Below are 24,541 nucleotides of genomic sequence, written 5' to 3' on the forward strand. Positions count from 1 at the left end.
GTTGTTTCAGGAATAGTTGTAACCGAGACTGTCAGAAGTCCTGACATGAGAAAGTTAAGTTGGATCAGAGAAACATCCATTTAAAATGTAGCTTTTTATTTAATTGCATTATTAAAACTAAAACAAATTGTTTTCAAGTTCTAAAAATAGTTTTCATTGTAAAGCAGAGAGACGTGGGAAAGATGTGCTTGGTTTTTTTTTTTTTTTTATATTGTGGTTTTAATTTTTATTTTGCCAAGCCTTATTTTTAAATGTATTTAGCGGATATTGCCATCATTTAGTCACCGTTTGTAGACTAATTATTTGGTTGTGAGGAATACTTAGATGAACTGCTCAGAATAAGCTGCTCTTTCCTTTGATGTGCATTAACTATATAAAATCAAATATACATAAGTCTAAATGCAATGCATCTGATCAAATGTAATGAGGGGAAGGATTGTATGGTTATATTGACCATGTTTTGTCCATTGCCCTTTTTCTGTTGTACTACTGGCCAATCAGAAGAGCAGTGCAATATTAAAAGGGCATTGGCTGATAGAACAGAGCCCTCCACCTCCCTCTATTGCCTTCCCTTCTCACCCCTCACCTGCTTTGACATTATTTAACATGCGGAGCCCTGGAAACCTGGAAAACCATGAAAGCTGACAAACTGTACAAATTTACAGCAAACTTTAAACAAACTTGCTTCAAATCAGTTTCAAGAAAGTATTATTTTTGCTTTTATTATTATTATTATTATTATTATTGACTCACAACTTATTGTAAAATGCCCATATATGGCCATATAAAACAAGCAAGCATGTAAATAATAATTGTCAATAATATTTAATTATTTTATTTTATATATAATATATAAATTGCTATTTTTAAATGGGAAATATTTCGAAAAAATAATATGGTAGCACTTTATTTTGCAATGTCCTTATTACACGTAACCTACTAACTAACTAACCCTAACAGTAAATTATGCATAATTACATGCAGTAACCCTAATCCTAACCCTATAGTAAGTGCATGTTGTTAATTAATAATACTCTGTACCTAAATGTATAATTACTCTGTAACAAAGACACCTTAAATGTAGTGTAAACAGTATTATTAATATTGTTGATGTTGTATTAATATTGTTATTGTTTTTAGTTGTTCTGCCTGCATTTTGATTTAACTGTGACTGCTCATTTATATATAAAATTAACGGTGTAAATCATTTTTAAATTAATTATTATTAGTATTATTATTGTATTGTAATAATATTGTTGGTCATACTGTTTAAAGTTATATATATACATTTTAATAAAAATAATGATTTACATAGGCCTTTTGCTATCTATCTATCTATCTATCTATCTATCTATCTATATTGCAAAAGGCCTATGTAAATTATTATTTTTATTGAAAATAATTAGAAAAATATTTATTCGTTTTTTAAATATATATTCTTGCTGATAAGGTGGAAGATGCCAGGTCGAGTTAATATGAGGAGTTGAGGGCAAGCAGTCGGTGGTCAGAGAAGATGGCTGTCCCTCTGTCCACGTGCTGATGTGCTGAGGTGAGCTGCTCTGACGATGTTGCACTACTGTACCATCCATTCTAGCAGTGCAATAGTATTGTCATAGCATTTAGCCTCTGATATGCTCAACGCTCACGGGACCCCTAGGAAACAAGTGGCGGATTGTCCCCTTACGTAGGTTAACCTCCATCTGTAACTGTTGTAACGCATGTGTTTGAGAAATAAAATCAGTTCTTTTTGGACTTGAGTTCTGAGTTCAGGCCTAATTTGTTTCGGCGGCCTTGCCATTTCCCTCAGTTATCGCGTCATCGCGCGAGGCTTCGATTGGAGCTAAAGGGCTGAATAAAGGTGCACGGGTCGGACCCTCCCTTGTCGCAGGTTAGCAGGGGGAAGGGAATGTTTTCAGTGGAATGTAGGGAGGCAAGTCCAGGGGTGGGGGATGGTCAGGAGAGGGGCCCAGGACTGCTAAACGTGTCTCTCGGCAGCATTGCTGAGACAGTCCATAACATAACTGCGTGAATCAACCCTATAGGCTCTGAATCATCGGGCCTATATAAGCGGGGCGAGTCGCTACACAAGGTGTCTGTACTTGCCCCATATCTATACGAATATGCTGTTGTTGACTTTGTGAAGTTGAAGAAGCATAGGTTACTCTATTATCATAACTTCACAAGAAACTCTACATGTGAAGGCTGTAAATGTGTCGTAATCAGCTCTTTAGTGATAAAAAAGTGTCTGCGATGAAATTTTGTTTATCAAAGTCGGTTTTACACCAAAGCAGTAGCGTAAATTTAGGAATACGCCTGGGGTTAAATCTCAGCCCTGTTTATCCATTGAGGTGGGAAACTCTGGAGCACCTCAACCACTTCAGTAATGACTGTGACTTGTCGGGGCACGTTTGCAAAGGTTGCTGGGAAATAGTGGAATGTGAGGAATGGGTGATGATATGTGTCTGTGGCGCTATCATACGGGACACATCATCACTCTTCAAAATAAAACTTCCTAAAGGGGTTTTCAGATGGTTGAAGAGCCATTTTTGCTTTCAAGAACCTTTCAGTGAACAGTTTTTAAAAGAACCATTTTATAACTCGATGTGAAGAACGTTTTAATAATTGAAAGAACATTTTTCCATTATATCACTCTTAAAAAATAAAGTTTCGAAAAGGGGTTTTTGCAACAATGCCATAGAAGAACCATTTTTAGTTCCCTAAAGAACCTTTCAGTGAATAGTTCTTAAAAGAATCATTCTCTTCTTGGTGTGAAGAACATTTAAAAAATCTAAAGAACCTTTTTCCACTTTAAAGAACTTTTTGTCGGGAAGGTTACATGCATGTTAAAGGTTCTTCGTGGAACCATCAATGTGGCAGTAAAGAACCTTCATTTTTTTTAAAGAATTGTTTGTAGAATGGAAAGATTCCATGGATGTTGAAGGTTCCTCATGGACATAAGCATTCTTAAAAATAAAGGTTCTAAAAAGGAAATCTGTGGTTTCATGAAGAACCTTTAACATTAAGAATCTTTCCATTCTACAAACGGTTCTTTTAAAAATAAAAGAAAATAAAGTTTCTTTATTGACATCTGTGGTTTCATGAAGAACCTTCATGGAATATTTCCATTGGACAAAATGTTTTGTTTTGTTTTTATAATGGAAAAGGGTTCCTTAGATTGATAAAATGTTCTACACGCTAAGAAAAAATGACTTCTTTTAAGAACCAAAACTCTGTGGAATCACTGCGAAGACCCCCTTTCGTACGAGTGAAAAACTTGAATTTTTTTAAAGATTGCAGCATGCTTTCACTTCTCATAAACAGATTGCTCAATAATCAGCTCATCTGTATACTTTAATCTAATGTCACAACTGCTTTTTTGATTATGGAGAAAAAAACAAAACAAATGTGCGAGTGTGTTTGGTTTTAATATCAGTTACACCTTGTTTTGGCTTGATGGTTGAACTGTTAGACATGATGCAACAAGTTGATTACCACTGAATTGCACTCCAGTGTTTCATTTGAAGGTCACTCAAAAAGGGTCAAAGACCACTTGAGTTAAACATTTAAAAGTGTTATTAAAGCTTTGACTCAAATCGTCTTATAAGCCTCAGGATTGTCAAGCTGCCAGAATGGGTATGAAGGAGGTCTGGTGTCTTAAAACCACTGCATTGTTATTTGTGATGCAGAAACTGAATTTTAGCTGGATCTGTTTAAAATTGAGTCTGTGTGATACTAGACCCAGTTAAAGTCAAAGGGCAATCAATCCATACTAAGGGTTTAGCACAGGAATTACCAGACTTCACCCTCAACACATTGGAATACATAAAAAAAAAAAAACCTGTTTAATTCGTCATTATCACTGATCAAAACCTTCAGTGTCAAATATTCTGTTGGAGAACCTAATTGTTTTCATTAGACACTTTCCAAGAATATGGTAGGCTACAAAATAGGGTCAGAATTTTTATATATTTTTTTTTATCAAGTGTAAATGTTGATTATTAAACTTAAGTTTTCTTACAATAAACATTTTTATTTGGTCTGTTAAATGTTGGTTTGTAGGTAATGTCGAACTTGTGCTCCCATAATTTAAAGAAAAATATTAGTTTTATCATTTTTCTTTTGAATGGTTTTGCTTGACAAATGCAGTCAACACTACAGTTTGAGGAAATCAGACATTTACTTCATGGCATGCTATGTAATGTTACTTCATTAGGAATGTTTTTCCATAATAGAAGTAAAATCATGCAGTAACAGGCTTGAATGCTCAATTGATTTGTTTTTTAGAAGATATAGGCTAGATTTTTTTTAATAATTAAAAGATTGTACTGTAATGAATTCATAGTCAAAATGATGTTTGTTTTATGATGTTAGTGTTAGATTCAGTCATGAAGGTCAAGACGGGCCAAAATCACCATTTGAATGGACCGCTATAGGTTAAAGTTAAGCAATAATAGTTTAAAATAGTTCTCACAACAAAATCACGATCTGTGTTGCTCTAAATGCCTCACGTGCTGTGTTCGTGGAAAGGGTTTAAGTGTGATTCACACACAGGCCTCTGTGAATTTAAACTCTTCGTTTTGAATGTAAATAACACGCTATTCTTTGAGTTATATCGTAATTAATAACGCTTGATTTACACAGTAGGAGCAACCTGTTTCCATACCTTTACATTTATGATTATCATTGTAGGTATCGATATCTGTAGTAATAAATGTTAATTTGGTAATTAATAATTTATAATGTTTATACTGTTCGCCATTATCGCTCCTCTCAGGTTAAATTGGTCGAAGCAACGGAAATGAAGACAAATTAGCGCGAGATCTGCATGAAGAGAGTAGCGGCTTATTAAAAACGAGCTGTTTACCCTTTTATACAAAGTCAAAGTCAGTCATGATTTTCTAATTATGTTCTAACAGTAGCTGATTATGGTGAAAGGAAAGGTCTTCATTGTCAGGTCGTGCGCACACTAGTCTTTGCCGCCATCTTACGGACAGCATAACGTACAGAGATTTTCCTGAAGATGTCCGTTTGTTGATTAGTTTACACGCCATAGATTACATTTTTTTTTTACTTGCGTATTTAATCACCGAATTTGTCGATTTAATACAGTTCCTTATCTTCAAATACCGTTGATAAGTTGCAGGAACCGACTCTAGTTTAACTCATTACAACAGGAAATTAACTTTTACACGTGTCTTAATAATATTCATGAGTTCAATCAAATTAGAAATAAATGACAACAGCGTCTAAAATATGGTGCTTTAATATTTTTTTCAGTATGCTTATGAAAAATAGCTTGTAAATGCACAAATATAGGCTTATTAAATCATAGAAACATTTTTAAAGTTACTTTCTACTCAATTATATGTCAATCCCTGCATTATTGTATGGGATTCTGTCACATGGGAGGAGATATTATAAACATATGCAAATAAACATTTGACTTCAAAAATCCTGCAATCCAGTTCTTCAGTTTCCATGCATTCATGACTGACGGACAAAAGACTGAGTTACATTCTATCAAAGGTCTTAAATTAAATACACTGAATATAAAAGTTTAATAAAATGGTTAAATAAAGATTTTACACTTGCTTTACAAATAACAACACAAAAGCTGTTAACTTAAAGAACTTGGCAAATTCCTTTTAATCACAATTACCTGCCAGAAGTGGAATCATACTCAAGTTAAAACTAATACTGCAACTCAGCCACATAAATACACAGTTTTAAGGCAGGATTGGAAAATGTTAAAGTGAAACGTATATGCACACTTGATAAAAAGCTCATATTTAGAGCAGTAAAAAAAAGGAAAGAACTCAGTCCTCATGTCTCTGTGGAGGTAGGTGGGTTATTTTGGGCACAATTATCTTCTTGTCCACAGTCACCGTCTTCACACTCACATTGCCGCTGTGTGGGAAAGATGTAATGATGTAAATCACTTTAATATTTAGAAAAGGAAAATAAAACCTCAATTTAAAACAGAAAACACGGGAGGACAATATTGTAACACTTGATGTTTGGGTGTAATGCATTTTAGGAATACAACAAAATTACGTCAAAATATATAACAGAATTATGAGAATGAAAAATGAAGTGATTGTGCCGTTCAAACCTTGATGCTGGTGGTTTTGAGCACGTGCTCTGACAGCTCTGTGATCTGCTCTTTAGTCTGAGACTCCACAGCGGCCTCATGTGGCAGCTGCAACATTCAGTCAAAATAAAGACATAAAACACCAGCACCTGTTTCATGATATTTACTGATACTTGCATTTGAAATAATAATATAAAAATATTATTAAATATGAATATTTATAATTAATAAGACAAAACAATAATATTCCAATATCGTTAGGCAGGACAGGCTTACCAGGACAAGAGGGGCTCTGAAGAGGTAGCTGAAGGGGTAGTTTAGGAGGTTGAGGCAGGAGGTAGAGTATATATCCGCATAGCGCAGTAACTGACAGGCAAAGAGGGTTTTGGTGGAACCACAGCGTAAAAGACTGCCCATTTTCCCATAGCACAGATCCATGCCATACGTCACCATCTGAAACCCAAATGAACAACTTTATTATAACAGTTCCAGTACTTTGGTATAAACAAAATTCTGGATATTTTGCATGAAGAGCAAGAAGTTATGGTGCGTTCAAGTCATGTCGGATAGATCGTATTTACAAGTTGAACGCACATGAACGCCACCACAAAGTCGTTGTTACGAGTGGGAAACTCAAAATTTTCTTTAAGCCCCGAGTTTCCGAGTTGGGGGTGTGTCAATTAGAAACATGGCGGAATCGATGGATGCAACGTCTGTAGTTGACGGTATGAACGCAGCATTCGATGGGAAAACATCAGAGTAAAGTACGAGATGATCCTCAGAGCTCACCTTTATCCTGTTCTGAATTGCACTAATATCTGGGCACTCTTGACTTCCACTGTCCAAATGCCTGATGGATAGAATGAGAGGTCAGATGAAAAGTTCATTCGATGTTGATGTTTGTTTGTGTGCGTTTCAGGTTTTGCCGTCCAGAAAAAAAGTTCATAAAGAGACAAAATAATGTCTTGAATTATAACATAAAAGCCGATATAATATAATCTAACACATTTTCTATAATAAAAAGAAAAATCGAATTAATGTCAACTAAGAACAGCCCTCTTTGCGCCATCTATCGATCATGTCAAGTATTGCACCTATGTGAGACGAAATCATACTCACTGATACAATTCTGCAAGGAAGATGTCAAGATGTTTTAACTCCTCAAACATACCTATAAAAAAAAAAAACAGTATTTTCAGCCATTCTTTATAAAAAAAAAACAACAACTAAATATTAAAGGTATTTTATTAGACACACTCACTGGCTTTGTCAGCCCACACGTGCAGCTCTTTCACAAGCTCAGGAACCACCAGGAAAGTCTTCCAGCCTTGACGTTTCTTTGACTTGAGGATATCGCCAAAGATGTGATCCCCCACATAGAGGATGTCTTTCCCCCTAACATCCAGCAAATCACAGACAATGTCAGAAGATCCTACGAAAGGGGTTGAATAAGGATAACTGACATAAGCCAAAGGAGTGCATTCGTGCAAGCATAGCAAACAGATCCTGATGAGAAGAACATCTGAGTACCTCCAGAATACACTGTCCCATGCTGAAGGATTCCGGTGTATGTGCCGATACGCAGCTTCCCAGTGTCCTACAAAAGAAGAATGATGAGATTTAAGTGCAATCCGCACTTAGATGTTTGCTGATATTTCACTAAACTCAAAGTGACTCAATGTTAAAGAAGCAACATAGCTTACAATGTTACTAATATACTACCGCTCAGCGTTTGGGGTTGTTGGTTTGTTTGTTTTTCTGAACCAAGGCTGCATTTATTTGATCAAACATGCAGTAATATTGTTAAATATTATTTTAATTGAAAATAACAGTTTCCTATTTGAATATATTTTAACATGTCATTTATTTCTGTGATGCAAAGCTGAATTTTCAGCAGCCATTACCTGATTCTTTGATTAATAGAAAGTAAAAAAAAAAACAGCATTCATTTAAAATAAAAATCTTTTGTAACATTATAAATGTTTTGACTGTCACTTTTGAACAATTTAATGCCTCCTTGCAGAATATTTAAGAAATATATATATTTTTTAAATTGTACTTATCTCAAACTTTTGAATGGTAATGTGTCACAAAAAATAATCCACAAAAATATTAAGCAGCAAAAATCATGAAATGTCTAGGTTTTATGTCACCCCATAAAGCATAGAGATTTTTATTATTTTATAATAAAATAACATTTTATAATATAATAATTTATATCATTTTAGACCATTTGTATGACATATTAACTATATCATCTTTTCTTGGACACAATTGTATTATAATCAGCATATTTAAAGGTAATAATATTTTTTACGTAATGGAAGGATTTATGTTACTGAGAACAAAACTTTTCAATTCACTGCAAAGAGAAATGGGGGGGAATGCACTTTACCCAAAGTGTAATGTTTGCATTTGTAGTGTATTTGTAATGTTTCTAAATGTTTTCTTTTTTCTGGTTTTGGGGTAAAATAGGGTCTTGACAGGCTTCAGATTCACCCATATTCTCATTGTTATGAATGAAATAATCAGGTATAATAGTTTTTACTCCCCCTTTTTGCCTGAATAAATGCTTTATTTAAAAGAGTGCAAAGCTTTTTCTGTGTGTTTGTAGCAGTGCACACAACATTAATAACTCACCGTGTCTACCTGTCGTAACACTGTCCCCCCTGCAAAGAACAAGGGCTTCTTCGTGTCCACCACCACCAGATCAAAGTATGAGCGCCACAGTTTCTTGGGGTTCTAGACAACGGGAGTCATTTCAGAATCGGAATATCTTTATGTGTGCGATCAAGAACAGTCACAAGCCATTTCTCAGAGTAAACATGATCATGCTGCTTACCTTAGAGCCAGACGGAAAATCCAGTAAGTATTTCATAATTGCCTAATTTGAGAAAAGATGTAATGCAGTGTGATTAAAAAGGAATTATGAATATTAATGATAGCGTGCAATGATATGCAGCCTGTCAGTGGCAGTTTAAATTATTTCTAGGGGGCCGGCGCTCTTCTTACCTCGGTGTAATTGAAGTCGCTGTTGGTGGCCAGGAACACTTTGGCGACCTCCTTGATGCGGCTCAGTAACACAGGAAGATGAGGCTAGACAAAATGATACATATATGAATGAGTCTTTTGGCACATACAAATACCTCTAAGGGTGAGTAATTCATATGCTAATTTTCATTTTTGGGTGAACTAACCCTTTAAGTGGTCTAAAAGTATTTATATGTATTTATATCGTCTGTGGAAGGTGTAGGACCATAAAATGTTCATCCAATCATATTGAAGATTACCATAGGCTGTCCTACCTGCCTGTCATTGTATGTATTTGCATACCTCCGCACACCCTGTTCATTCAGAGATGATGGGTGATCAGCGCTGTCCATTACACTATTGCAGGCCGAGCAAGAATGGAAGGCGTTACTATTGTAATATTATGCGCGGTGAATGAGACATGAGCTAATCTGACAGCGTTTGCATTCAACCCTCCACCAACGCCGTCTCTCATCTGCCTGTGAGCGAGGAGGCGTGGCTTTGGAGAGTGATTTGCAAGGAGGGTGGGATCTTATGCTTTCAAAGCTAGCTTGCTATTGCTACAGCCTCTCCGAAATCACCTACCCTTCAAGTCATATTTTAATTTGAAGTAAATTCTTTCACGAGAGGGTGAACAAGTAGCATAGGTTACCGTGTCGTGAAGGTAATCCATGGCATCCCTAATGTCCTGAAACATGCTTCTGTGTGACATGAACAAGTCGCCGTGTTTGAACCCTTTCAAGCAACTGAATGGGAGAGAAAGAGTGAGTGAGATTTTGGACACCTATTGGGCGTATTTTAAGTTTACAAAAAATAAACCCAACAGGGATAGCAGTTAAGGCCTCTAAATTATCAACATGATCAACATTTTGCTGAAAAACGGTTGCACACAGTCTACTACAGTACATGCCTTCTATAATCTTCTATAATCAAGTAAAAGGTCTTTTAGTTTAAAATACTCCCACCTTCAGGTCGTGGTTCACGTCTTTCTGCTGTGAAATTTTTAATGATTTTTATAAAGTAAGTGTAAGAATAATTCTTATATTGCTAGTAATATTTCAAGATCAGCATTTACTGGATTGAAGCAACTTAAGTTTCCTTGATTATCCATACATCACTTTTCAGAAAAATCATGTTCAAATGTATCAAATATGATCATCAGGCTTTTGAGGAACGTTTATTCATTCATCTCTCAATTATCGTTTTGCTTTGCATTGTTTTGTCCTACAATAAAACCTACAGAGCTTTGATCATAAAACTAAGCAATTAAATATCATCTTACTAATACATATTATTGGGATAAACAGAATGAAAACTGATATTTATAAGTACTTTATGTAAGCAGTCTGCTATACTGTCATAAAGATGTGATTTACATTACAAGCTATTAGAATTTAATCATACATTTTGGCCATATAAATAACAACATCTGCACCAAATTGCATATTTTTGCTCAGTTTGTGCCTCTGAATATTACTGTGTTTTTTCCTTAAAAAAAGCTGTTCCATTTAATATATATATATATATATAATGACTATTTTTTCATATGTCAGGCTTTACAGGGTTAATAAGATATTATTTTATATTTAATAATTTGTCATATTTATTTTAATAATTTTTGGCTTGCTAGGGCTTTGTTATCTGGTTGCTGATGTGCTCTGGGTTTTAACATGTGCCGTGTGAACGATCTGAAATCATAAAGGTTTATTGATATCCCTAGCTGTAAGCATAAGCAAGATTAATAGTGATGCTTACTTTAGCAAACATTGCTAATTATGAATATCACTCGCTGTCTGATAGACAGTAAAGGAGTTTAATTGCTGTAAACTCTTGCAATTAAAGAATAATTCACTCACTTTTTGTATCTGCTGCTTTTGGTGAAAAAGTCAACCAGGCACGCATACAGATACGTCTCTGAGAACAGGAGAGGGACAAATCATGTTAACAGAATCAATTATCCTTTCACTCGACCATGTAAATGTGTCACTGTCATTGAACCTGGAAGGTTGAAAAGCGTGTTGAGGACGTAAAAGCGGTTCGTGTCGTCCCTCTGGATGAACTTGTTTGGATAATACTCATCGACCTGTCCGCTGCAAACAGACACACATTTTAATGAGAATAACAGCAGGTATATCAGCTTCCTGACACACCATATACAGCATATAAAAGCATTTGAAACGCATTGGAAAGCTGGTGACAGAGCAGTAACAGTCTGCCACTGAGCTGCCCAGATAATACTGTATGTCACAGCAGCCAGTGCTGAGAGAGCTCTAACAACTACTATTCTCAAAAAACTGATCCCTTGCTAAATAAAACTGTGCCTACAATACCCCACGACGTGTGGCGTCTGATGAAACACCATTTATTATGCTGTCTTATACACGAGGACACTCCCGATGCTGATCCATGCTCTGTTTGTCCTCAAGTTTGAGAATAATAATAAAAATGCCACTACTGTTCTTAAATCTGTGTGAATATGAACGTGTAAATCTGGTGGTGTGTGTTTTAAAAGGAGAGCCAGGACTTGGTCAATGGTCCAGTTACGCCTGTCCTCAACCTCTTTCATCAGTCTCAGAAAGCCATACTAAGAAATCAACAGCAAAATCTACACTCCACAATGCTATTCTATGGCAGGTGTGAGGTGTTAGATATAAATACACTACTAATATGAGTCCATCATCTGTGTTAGAGCTAAATAGAGTGGTTGGGTCTATTTTCTACAAAAAGACTATAAAATAGGGGTTAAAACCTTTTCTTCTTAACCCTGATGTTCATCCACCTCAGGAGGTCAAATTAAATGTTTTATGATGTATAAGATATAAATATTTTATTATATATACACTACCGTTTAACAGTTTGAGTGTGTACCTTTTTTATGTTTTTGAAAGTGTCTTTGCTCACCAAAGCTGCATTTCAAAAATACAGTAAAAACATTAATATTGTGAAATATTATTATAGTTTAAAATATCTAGTTTCTATTTGAATATATTTTAAAATAGAATTTATTCTTGTGATGCAAAGCTGAATTTTCAGCATCGTTACTCCCGTCTTCAGTGTCACATGATCCTTCAGAAATCATAATAATATGCTGATTTGCATTTCTTATTATTATCAATGTTGAAAACAGTTGTGCTGTGATTCAGATATTACATTTAGGCTAAGTATTGCTATAATAATTGCAATAATGAGAACTTCAATGCATTAAATTGCGATATTAAAGACTGAATGCCTCGCTCTGCTGTGCTAGTGTTTCTACACAGCGCTTGACCTCGCCGTTCCCTCACATTGGGTTTATTGGCTTTCAGCCTGGCTCTCTTTAATGTTTTGTCCCACGCAGCACTCTACTTTGTTGAAATCTTCTGGTGTCAGTGAAAGGTCGAGGGGGCATTTGTGAGAAAACTCTCACTCAATACACCACTGACCCGCGCCACAATGAACCATCTCACTCACCCTCTCAGGTACTCAAAGCCGTGAGTGCATACCAGGATGTTTCCATTGGAGTCTATTTTCAACAGGTTCCCATACGTGGTATCGTACACCAGACCTCTGGAGAGAAGAGGAGAAAGAGAGAGAACGCTTGAAAGAACCAGAGTCTGTAAGCATTCAGACAAGTGAATAATTTATAGCAAAATATGGCCCTCTTAGGAGTTAACACAAGAGTACAAGAGTTCCCTCAGCAGTATCATTGAGCAGAGAGTTTAACTGTCTGCGTTTGCTATTCAGTCTGCTTTAATAATGACCTCAAGCGACCTTCTGCTTTATGAGACCCTTGAGACTGGTGTAACGCAGGACGTTTCTATTTGTATGGTTGCCCACAAAGTCTCTCATAAATGGTTTATAATAGGCTCAAAAGTGACTACAAACTGACTGGTTTCCACATGAAAATGAAGTGGGCTTAAGGTCCATTTATACTCATACGGTCTTATACTAAAGAAATAAGTTCATATTGGAATTATGTGATGATGTGTACTACTGTTCAAAAGTTTTTTTATTTTTTTATTAATACTTTTATTCAGCAAGGATGCTATAATTGATCAAACGTGACAGTAAAGACTTTTACATTGTTACAAAAGATTTCTATTTCAAATAATTGTTGTTCTTTTGACCTTTCTATTCATCAAAGAACCCTGAAAAAGTAGGATAATAAAATTGTATCACATTTTCCACAAAAAAATATTTAGCATTTTAAAACATATTCAAATAAATAACTGTTATGTTAAATTATATTAATAATATTTCACAATATATTTTTCACAATTCATTATTTCATTTTCATTTGCTGTATTTTTGATTAAATTAATGCTGCCTTGAGCATAGTAGACTTCTTTTAAATACATAAAAAAAATCTTACAGACCCCAAACTTTTGAACAGCATTGTATCATGTAAATGTGTTAACTTAATTGTGTAATTAATCATTTTGATTGATATGAGACCTATGCAGTTCAAGGACAAGACAAAAGATAGAAACTTTTGTCCAAATAATAAAGTCAACATAAATGAAAACTAATCCTTTGACTTCTTAATACACATTTCTGGTCTTATCATGCACAGTTCCTAACTGCACATTATTCTATATTAAAAATCCTTGCGTTCATAGTTTTATCAAAATTTAATAACTTTCTCCATTTCTAATACAACATTCATTCACAAATCCCTCTTACTTTTCAATCCCTCCCTTCCTGCTACACGTGCTTCTTTTTCAAAAATTCTATCAATTTCAGATGGAAGTGACTGGATTTTGAGTTATGAATGGCATTTTGCATTGACTTAAAAGCAAATGAACATGCAGTCCTGTCACTGGAGCGGTACCCTAAGCCTGGTTCATCAATTCCAGTCCTGGGGACCCCCTGCTCTGCACATTTTGCATGTCTCCCTTATTTAACACACCTTAATCAGATTATCAGCTCGTAAGGAGAGAGATACATGAACTGAACTGAGTGTGTCAGATAAGAGAGACATTCAAAATGTGCAGAGCAGAGGGTCCCCAGGACTGGAATTGAGGTACAAAAGCTAAAAATCTTTGTACCATATTTACCCCTAAATAGTACATATACCTTAAAGGTACATATAAGTACTTTAAAGGGGACATCATCAGATTGGTATGATTCTTTAGAGTCTTCATGAAATGTCTGCAACATATTTGGTTGTATAAAACAACACCCTTTTTACCTTGTCAAAAACAGCTCTGTTCACAGCGACCATGTGTCTTTAAATGCTAATGAGCTCTGCTCACCCCACCCCTCTCTTCTGCATTTTTGTGTATTCAGTGGCTCTGATGTTGGGAGAAAATGAAGACTCTTATGTTCACTTTTACATCCATCTACAAAACACCTGCATTGCTTACGAGACATTGTTGTCGCTACCGCTGCTCGAGCGCGGAGAAAATGGTGGACAGCATACAACTGGCTGAGGGCGGAGATATGCTAATACGGGACAGTCCGTCAGCGGTCGTGGGCGGGGCCTGAGCATTATGATGTCATACTGCTCAGAAAATCAAAACGGCTTGATAATTGAGACCGTTTAGTTTTTTTTGTGGATTAAAAAAAAACTGAGTGAATGGATTTTTATCATTGTAGGGTGGTTGTGTCAACACACTGTTAAGACACATTATATGCAGACACCGTGTAAAAGTGAATTTTGCATCCGATGTCCCCTTTAAAAGTACATAGTAACTAAAGTATACCTAGTTCTTTTGAAAGGGTACCACAGTTTTGTACCTTTTTTTTCTGAAGGACTAAAAGATTCCCATGAGCTACATTTTGGAATTTTATTGCATTCTATACTGTTGTTACTATACTGTTTTTACTGTTTAAGTCGTTTAAATTTTGCCTGTTGTGAATCACCATTCCCATTGAAATCAACAGAACAGTTTTTTTGTGGCGCAATGTTCCTCAAAAATGAAAATTGTGTCATGATTTACTCACCCTCCACATGTTTCAAACCTGTATGAGTTTCTTTCTTCTGTTGAACACAAAAGAAGATATTTTGAAGAATGTTTGTAGCCAAACAGTTGATGGTAGCCATTGACTTCCATACTATTTTCTTTCCATACTATGAAAGTCAACGGCTACCGGCAACTGATATTTTCTTTATCTCTATTTTCTTCTGCTTTCTCTTTTCTTTTCTTTTTCTCTTTCCTCTTCTTCTCTATATTTTATTACTATATTGTTATTATTATTATTATTTGTCTATTCTCTTTATTATTAGTGTTTTATTATCTTCAATTATATGTATGTCTGTACTTTCTGTACTGGAAGCTCCTGACACCAAGACGAATTCCTTGTGTGTGTAAACACACTTGGCTATAAAGCTCTTACTGATTCTGAACTGTATGATTACCAACATTCTTTAGAATATCTTCTTTTGTGCTCAACAAAAGAAAGAAACTCACAGGTTTGAAACAAGTGGAGGGTGAGTAATTCATGACACAATTTTCATTTTTGGGTGAACGATCCCTTTAACCAGAATATGGATAATAAGAAATGATGTGCATGTAAACATAGTCAACGTTCTGCTTGCGCCGACACACAGCAAGCCTCAAAAGCCTTTACTATGAGCTCACTGACCTGATATAGCCTAATCCAGACCCATTAAGGGAGCAACACTTACCGCGTGGGGAAGGTGGGGTCGTACATATAGCCCAGCAGCTCGTGTGGATATCCCATTGACACCAGCCTGTCCCTGAGCAGCTCAAAGCCCAGACTCTCATACTCTGGAGACTTATACACTGTTGAAAACCAGAGAGTCGATGTGAACGAAGCACTTCACACATAGTCTGACAGCTTGTCCCAAAGGCGCTATAAACGCTCTCACCTGCCAGAGTGTAATCCATGTCGAAGCCATAGCACTTGATGTTTTCAAGCGTCAAACTCCGGTTCACAAACACCCTGAAGGGAAAGACAGGAGGTTATTTCCTTTACTTTGATGGGTAGGTCAACACTACCTTTCTCACAGTTATCGATTTGCTTTTATCCACAGTAACCTACACTGCATTCTAGTTATAATCAAACCCACAACCTCAGTGTTGTTTAGGCCGTGGCAATATCAGCTTATCTACAAGAACACATTATACCGCCAAAAGTAGTCATTTACAAAGTGTTTGCATTCAAACATGTGCAGTGCTTATCACATGTCACTATGTATCATGTCAGCACAGTTTAGGTCTGTTCTTATCAGGTCCCTCACATATGACATCAGTCCAGCTGGTGTGAGGTAACTGCCGCTTAAAAGACGTAAAGACGTAGAGTGAAGGAACAGCCAACTGGCACACTCTCTTCTTGGCAGTTTTTCTATGTAAGCCAGTCATGTTTTTATATTTAGGGTGGAAAGTACTCACTAAGAAATCTAAAAATAGACAATGCAGTTTGATTAAATCAAATGATATTTTAAATGTTACAAGCTCAACAGTCAATTAATATTGAATATGAGAAAGAAAGCTTGAAATGCTTATATGAGCAAAAAAAAAAAAAGATATGTGAATAGAACAGAATTTCTCCAAATTTTTCCCAACTGCTCAAACACAGTTGTCTGAACAAATTTGTTGTGTTGTGAAATTAAGACACTTTTGGTTTATCACGTTTTATGTTGTTGATTGTCACCATTGAGGGTTGTGTATCAAATATTAAGATCTATGTAAGATTCTAACAAGAAAGCATAGTTCATTTGACATATTAAGTGTCTGCCATGTTGAAATACATATAAAGCATACATACATATATCTAACACAAGCGTTCTCTATTCTTTTTCTATTCTATCTACTTGTTTTCTTTTTATTTATTGTAAAAACAACTTCCTACATGTACTGCGTTAGACTAACTGGGACTTGTCACAGCACTTACATATTGTTGCTCTTTTGTTGGTTTGATTGCTTCTGTTGTCCTCATTTGTAAATCGCTTTGGATAAAAGCATCTGCGAAATGACTAAATGTAAATGTGTGTGCGTGTATACACACACAGATATATATATATATATATATATATATATATATAACACAGTAACCTACACTGCATTCTAGTTATAATCAAACCCACAACCTCAGTGTTGTTTAGGCCGTGGCAATATCAGCTTATCTACAAGAACACATTATACCGCCAAAAGTAGTCATTTACAAAGTGTTTGCATTCAAACATGTGCAGTGCTTATCACATGTCACTATGTATCATGTCAGCACAGTTTAGGTCTGTTCTTATCAGGTCCCTCACATATGACATCAGTCCAGCTGGTGTGAGGTAACTGCCGCTTAAAAGACGTAAAGACGTAGAGTGAAGGAACAGCCAACTGGCACACTCTCTTCTTGGCAGTTTTTCTATGTAAGCCAGTCATGTTTTTATATTTAGGGTGGAAAGTACTCACTAAGAAATCTAAAAATAGACAATGCAGTTTGATTAAATCAAATGATATTTTAAATGTTACAAGCTCAACAGTCAATTAATATTGAATATGAGAAAGAAAGCTTGAAATGCTTATATGAGCAAAAAAAAAATAAGATATGTGAATAGAACAGAATTTCTCCAAATTTTTCCCAACTGCTCAAACACAGTTGTCTGAACAAATTTGTTGTGTTGTGAAATTAAGACACTTTTGGTTTATCACGTTTTATGTTGTTGATTGTCACCATTGAGGGTTGTGTATCAAATATTAAGATCTATGTAAGATTCTAACAAGAAAGCATAGTTCATTTGACATATTAAGTGTCTGCCATGTTGAAATACATATAAAGCATACATACATATATCTAACACAAGCGTTCTCTATTCTTTTTCTATTCTATCTACTTGTTTTCTTTTTATTTATTGTAAAAACAACTTCCTACATGTACTGCGTTAGACTAACTGGGACTTGTCACAGCACTTACATATTGTTGCTCTTTTGTTGGTTTGATTGCTTCTGTTGTCCTCATTTGTAAATCGCTTTGGATAAAAGCATCTGCGAAATGACTAAATGTAAATGTGTGTGCGTGTATACACACACAGATATATATATATATATATATATATATATATATATAAAACAAACAATTTATATCTCAAATCTCAATATTTATATCTCTAAATGATACAATTTGAAATTTGTTGAAAAAGCAAATAGTTGCTTGATGACTATTGTTTTTATTCTCAACAATTAGTTTTTTATGTCGAGTCTCAGTGACTCACTCGGGTTCAGCTGAAGATGTAAAAGAGGTTGTGTCATTAGTCATGTGTTTGCTATGTCATATACAACTTTCTTGTCAGTTTTTTTTTCACGTTTGTTGACAAACATGAATTCCTAAAGGGATAGATCATCCTAAAATGAACATTCCGTTTACTCATCCTTTTGTGTTCCACAGAAAAAATAATGTCATACGGAGTAAAAATAATAATAATTTTAGGTATTAACTATTCCTTGAAGTCTATGTCCAAAACCTTGATGATGACAAAAAGTGAATTATCTGAAATAGATGTGACTGCTCATCTATGACTAACTATTCAAAGAGAACAGAAACAATCAGTCTTTAATCTTTAAATAGATAAGAGTAATCAAACAAACAGGACCAGCTAACTCAATGAATGAGTACATGAATTAATTAATGAATAAATAAGTAAACAAATAATACTTACTTAAAGAATACTAATCTTACGGTGTCCTTCTTATATGTTACATGTACCTACTATAAGAGTAACTGTAAATTACAATTACAATCAACCAACCCTAAACCAAACCCTGTAGTATGTACATATTACTCAGTAGTAATAGTAATGTAATTACACTGTAACACCTTTAAAAAAAAATCTTTAAAATTAAATTAGCAGTTATTGTTTTAAGAAAGATTTATGGTGTTATTGTTTGAAAGAGGTACGTTTCGTTTAGATATTATCTGGGGCATTCGTCCAAAGTGTGTGATGCTGTAAGTCAATCTATATCCATTAAAGCAAGAAGCCCAAAGTCTGTCAGTGGAGCTAAAGTATATTATCATCTTATTAAAACAAACAAATACTAAGAGCTGTGACTCGGCGGTTGGTTTAACGCTGCTGTTTGCACCTGGATGAATGTGTAAAAGTACCTGTTCTTACCTCTGAATGATTTCTCTTTTGGCGGCGCGCGGCTCCATCGCGAGAGTGCGGTCTGCTCCACAAATCTCTCGCTATTATTATAACCAGCAGTGTGAAGCTGTCACGAAACTCCTCTTTGAGACTCCTCTTTAAATTGTACCATGATGCTGACATCACCAGTGTACGTTTTCCTTGGGTTTGGCATGTAAACAGGAGCCCTATGTGCGTAATTTGGGCGTATGTGGGATGCACGCGAACACGAGTGAAGTTTGGCTGCTGCGCGCGGCTCGAGCAGTAGATTGTGTTATCAGAGCGCCGCACGCGCAAAGCTCACGTTCAGCGTCCAAACACTTGGCAATCAATACCGCCGGGCTCACCACAGTCATGAGCATTTACAATTAACCTCGCATCAATATTTCATTTAGCGCAGCCTTCCTCCCTTCATTCACATTCAGGAGAAGAGAGTACGTTCCTTACGCCGGGGCAAGTTGTCACAGTGGCTATACCTCAGTAACCAGTCGGGGCAAAAGTTGTCACGTGAGTTTTAAATGTTGCAAATGTGTACATTTTATTATTATGATTATGATGATTATAATCAATTATTATAATTATCATTTTTTTCCCGGTTTCTTCATAGTTTTACTGATTAAATGTTGAAAAGACCAAATAGTTCAAATAGTTCACTCCAAAATGAAAATTTTAGTAGTGATATTTTATTATTATATATTATTATTATACTATTTATAAATATTTTGAATCAGCTTTCATTTTATTATTATTATTTATAATTTTCAGTTTTAATTTTAAATTGAATTTGTTTTAATTGTATGAGCTTTTGTCAATTTTATTAGTTTTTTTTAAATACTATTATTATATTGTTAATAAATGTTTTGAACTGGCTTTTATTTTCATATTTTCAGGTTTCATTTTAGTTTAAGATTTAATTTATGGGCTCAATTATTATACTTTTTTTCCATTTCTATTTAGCTTTAATTAATTTTTATATTAGTTTTAGTTATTTTAGTACTTGAACTAATTTTATTTCAGTTAGTTGCCAAGGCAACATTTCTCATTTTCATTTAAGTTTTTAGGTTTTCACCTAATATTTGCATTTTATTTGATATTTCAATTAACAAAAACAATATTAGTTTTTTTTTCTTCAAGTGTTTTTGTCCATACAATGGAAGTCAACAGTAACCACAACTGTTTGGTTATAAAAAAAAATCAAAATATCCTTTTTTTGTGTGTTCATCCGAAGAAAAAAAGATTTCTTCAGTTTTTATGGTTGCTAGTTTTTGAATATCTTTATTTTTTTTGGAATAGTCAATCCAAATAAGACCACATGAAAAACATTTACTGTAATTGAATAAAAGAATAAAACAGCCACATGGTATAAACATTAAGGCAATTTTCTGAGCAGTTTAAGTGAGCCTCATATATATGATTTATGAGAGATGCCACATTACATAGTCATTTTGGTGTAGTCCAATATTTAATTTGATAACTTTATAGTGTGGTAAGAGGTCAACACACCTCTGAGGATTCGATAGATACTCAAGCCTTACTAATCACTCTACAGAGCCATCCAAGGAGCAGTGTCAATAAAGTCATTGCACCACAGCAGTCGTATCAGGCCAAACCTAAATCAGTGTCCCTTGGCATGACAAAGTACAAATATATTGATTCAACATTCAGTTCGCCTCTAATTGAAATTGGATTTTGAGTTTACAAATGGGATGTGGCTTACAGTTTAACATACTTGATGTCACCAACAGACGCGCGGCTCGAGCAGTAGATTGTGTTATCAGAGCGCCGCACGCGCAAAGCTCACGTTCAGCGTCCAAACACTTGGCAATCAATACCGCCGGGCTCACCACAGTCATGAGCATTTACAATTAACCTCGCATCAATATTTCATTTAGCGCAGCCTTCCTCCCTTCATTCACATTCAGGAGAAGAGAGTACGTCCCTTACGCCGGCGCAAGTTGTCACAGTGGCTATACCTCAGTAACCAGTCGGGGCAAAAGTTGTCACGTGAGTTTTAAATGTTGCAAATGTGTACATTTTATTATTATGATTATGATGATTATAATCAATTATTATAATTATCATTTTTTTCCCGGTTTCTTCATAGTTTTACTGATTAAATGTTGAAAAGACCAAATAGTTCAAATAGTTCACTCCAAAATGAAAATTTTAGTAGTGATATTTTATTATTATATATTATTATTATACTATTTATAAATATTTTGAATCAGCTTTCATTTTATTATTATTATTTATAATTTTCAGTTTTAATTTTAAATTGAATTTGTTTTAATTGTATGAGCTTTTGTCAATTTTATTAGTTTTTTTTAAATACTATTATTATATTGTTAATAAATGTTTTGAACTGGCTTTTATTTTCATATTTTCAGGTTTCATTTTAGTTTAAGATTTAATTTATGGGCTCAATTATTATACTTTTTTTCCATTTCTATTTAGCTTTAATTAATTTTTATATTAGTTTTAGTTATTTTAGTACTTGAACTAATTTTATTTCAGTTAGTTGCCAAGGCAACATTTCTCATTTTCATTTAAGTTTTTAGGTTTTCACCTAATATTTGCATTTTATTTGATATTTCAATTAACAAAAACAATATTAGTTTTTTTTTCTTCAAGTGTTTTTGTCCATACAATGGAAGTCAACAGTAACCACAACTGTTTGGTTATAAACATTTGTCAAAATATCCTTTTTTGTGTGTGTGTTCATCCGAAGAAAAAAAGATTTCTTCAGTTTTTATGGTTGCTAGTTTTTGAATATCTTTATTTTTTTTGGAATAGTCAATCCAAATAAGACCACATGAAAAACATTTACTGTAATTGAATAAAAGAATAAAACAGCCACATGGTATAAACATTAAGGCAATTTTCTGAGCAGTTTAAGTGAGCCTCATATATATGATTTATGAGAGATGCCACATTACATAGTCATTTTGGTGTAGTCCAATATTTAATTTGATAACTTTATAGTGTGGTAAGAGGTCAACACACCTCTGAGGATTCGATAGATACTCAAGCCTTACTAATCACTCTACAGAGCCATCCAAGGAGCAGTGTCAATAAAGTCATTGCACCACAGCAGTCGTATCAGGCCAAACCTAAATCAGTGTCCCTTGGCATGACAAAGTACAAATATATTGATTCAACATTCAGTTCGCCTCTAATTGAAATTGGATTTTGAGTTTACAAATGGGATGTGGCTTACAGTTTAACATACTTGATGTCACCAACAGAATAGCCGAACAGACCACACAGCTGTCAGCCTAAAGAACGAATGACTTTTTATTGGTCAGTGTCTGATTTGACTACATGACTGATTCTGAACTGGTGCTAAAGCTTGGTACATATGGTGGTCTGGATGTTGTTTATATGTATTGAGCTCAGTTTGGACTGTAGTGAGTGTCTGCGTTTCTGGTGCATTCTCTTAAAGTCCTCTGTGATCTCCAGAACAGTTTTATTCTTTGTCTCAGGCACGTGGAACCACACAAAAACGCCAGAGAAGAAGCAGAACACAAAAAATATGAGGAAGCAGAAATAATCCAAATGCTCCTGCAATGGAAAAATACATTAGAAAGGAATAACTAACTGTGAATAAGTTTCAATGGTGTATTCTGTCATTTTATGTCATCTTAGACTTATACTGTCCCTAGTGGTGTTAAAGGGATAGTTCACTCAAAAATGAAAATTCTGTCATTAATTACTAACCCTCATGTCATTCCAAACCAGTAAGATCTTCGTTCATCTTCGGAACGCAAATTAAGATATTTTGATGAGATCTGAGAGCTTTCTGACCCTCCATAGACAGCAAGGTAACTTCCACATTCAAGGCCCAGAAGGTGGTAAGAACATCGTTAAAATGGTCCATGTGACATCAGTGGTTCAACCGTAATTTTACAAAGCTACGAGAATACTTTTTGTGCGCAAAGAAAACAAAAATAATGACTTTATTCAACAATTCTTCTCCCGCGAGTTACCATCTACCGTCATTATCGAAAGTAACACGACGTATGCGCGTGATGCTGCTGACGTAGAACACGCATGCGCTGTGCCTTGTTTACGAGCAGAGGAAAGCACGCGCATGCGTTGTGGTACTCTTTTGCGCACAAAAAGTATTATCATAGCTTCATAATATTACAGTTGAACCACTGATGTCACATGGACTATTTTAATGATGCCCTTACTGCCTTTCTGGGCCTTGACTGTGGTAGTTACCTTGCTGTCTATAGAGGGTCAAAATATCTTAATTTGTGTTCCGAAGATGAACGAAGGTCTTACGGGTTTGGAACGACATGAGTGTGAGTAATTAATGACAGAATTTTCATTTTTGGGTGAACTAACCCTTTAATGTATGCAAAAGCACACGTTTTCAGCTACAGATTCCAATGTAGAAGTGCACTATTTTACATTAAGGCATGATTAATTGCCTGAAAGTGTTGCCTAACAAGAGGAGTAACCAAATAAACTCAGTACAATTCATCTGCTCATGTGATCTCAAAATGGCAGCCTCCATAAAGAGACCCGCTCCATGTAGGGGTGTGCGATATTTATCGTCTACGATAAAATCGTAATTGTTGTTTTAACGATATGCAAGCTGACATTATCAAGTATGTCACTCACTTTGAAAAAAACAAACAAAAACACGTCTTGAGAGTTCAAAAGCATTCACTGCGTGATGAAGCCTATTAGAATTAATTTAAAAACTGTTTTTATTAGGCTACTAATATGAACTAAAACTTGTGTGTGCACATCTTTCAAACATTTTTCAAACATACTATTTCTCTATGTGTAAAATGTTTCTGCACCTTTCATTTTTCAACAACAACAAAAAACAGGTCACAAAGCCATAAAATTATAAAGGCTCACCACTATGAGAGGAAACAACATGCCCACCAGGAAGAGTCCCACCCAGTTGAGGATGCAGGCTACCATGAATGCTGGTGGTTTATAGGACTGTGTGAAAATCTCACCAGGAAGTGGTGCTGTCACCCCGGCTGTGGAAGAGAGAATTCACAAGAGTATTGCTAAGAAATAAGGCCACAAACAAGCATCTGAACTTCTCACTGCAGGAGAAAAATGTGTGGATGTACCTGGCCCGCTAGAGAAGAAGATGATGTAGGTGAAAATAAGGACCATGCTGCAATAAGGCATCCAGGATACAAGGTCCTACAAAAGCCAGACAAATCCAATTTCAGGAATAGTTTCATGTAGCATAAACAGTGGCTTGTTAGTCACAAAAATAATATCAGTTTATTTAAAGGGGTCATATAACGTTGCTAAAAAAGAACATTATTTTGTGTATTTGGTGTAATGAAATGTGTTTATGCGGTTTAAGGTTAAAAAAAACACAT

General features: G+C 35.1%; 2 protein-coding genes across 2 annotated transcripts in view; both read right to left on the bottom strand.

Moving 5' to 3' along the window:
- Nucleotides 1–5,259: 5,259 nt before the first annotated feature.
- On the bottom strand, nt 5,260–19,413 carry LOC107713283 (cytosolic purine 5'-nucleotidase-like). Its single transcript, XM_016518738.1, has 17 exons — nt 19,173–19,413; nt 15,936–16,009; nt 15,732–15,849; nt 12,572–12,667; nt 11,120–11,211; nt 10,978–11,035; nt 9,774–9,867; nt 9,104–9,187; nt 8,934–8,975; nt 8,732–8,833; nt 7,622–7,688; nt 7,353–7,523; nt 7,211–7,262; nt 6,881–6,941; nt 6,368–6,544; nt 6,113–6,199; nt 5,260–5,907 (listed from the first exon to the last, which is right to left on the bottom strand). The coding sequence occupies exons 1-17, from the start codon at nt 19,208–19,210 to the stop codon at nt 5,824–5,826; spliced, it is 1,497 nt and encodes a 498-aa protein (XP_016374224.1). The 5' UTR covers nt 19,211–19,413; the 3' UTR covers nt 5,260–5,823.
- A 3,110-nt stretch (nt 19,414–22,523) lies between these two features.
- The window catches only part of LOC107713284 (solute carrier family 2, facilitated glucose transporter member 11-like), an 8,278-nt gene continuing 6,260 nt past the window's right edge, over nt 22,524–24,541 (bottom strand). Inside the window, exons 10-12 of the mRNA XM_016518739.1 lie at nt 24,281–24,356; nt 24,057–24,184; nt 22,524–22,742 (exon numbers count right to left, since the gene is read on the bottom strand). Of these exons, the coding sequence (XP_016374225.1) occupies nt 22,524–22,742; nt 24,057–24,184; nt 24,281–24,356 (423 nt within the window). The remainder of the gene's footprint in view (nt 22,743–24,056; nt 24,185–24,280; nt 24,357–24,541) is intronic.

Source organism: Sinocyclocheilus rhinocerous, unplaced genomic scaffold (assembly GCF_001515625.1).
Source record: "Sinocyclocheilus rhinocerous isolate Xijiao unplaced genomic scaffold, SAMN03320098_v1.1 scaffold688, whole genome shotgun sequence".
Lineage (NCBI taxonomy): Eukaryota > Metazoa > Chordata > Actinopteri > Cypriniformes > Cyprinidae > Sinocyclocheilus > Sinocyclocheilus rhinocerous.

Excerpts from the sequence above, each read along its gene's own strand:
- LOC107713283 (XM_016518738.1), bottom strand. The coding sequence starts at position 19,210 with ATGGAGCCGCGCGCCGCCAAAAGAGAAATCATTCAGAG. Across the intron at positions 11,212-12,571 it reads GGCTTTGAGTACCTGAGAGG|CGGACAGGTCGATGAGTATT; the intron begins GTGAGTGAGATG and ends GTCTGTTTGCAG. Across the intron at positions 9,188-9,773 it reads TGGATTACCTTCACGACACG|CCTCATCTTCCTGTGTTACT; the intron begins GTAACCTATGCT and ends CATTTTGTCTAG.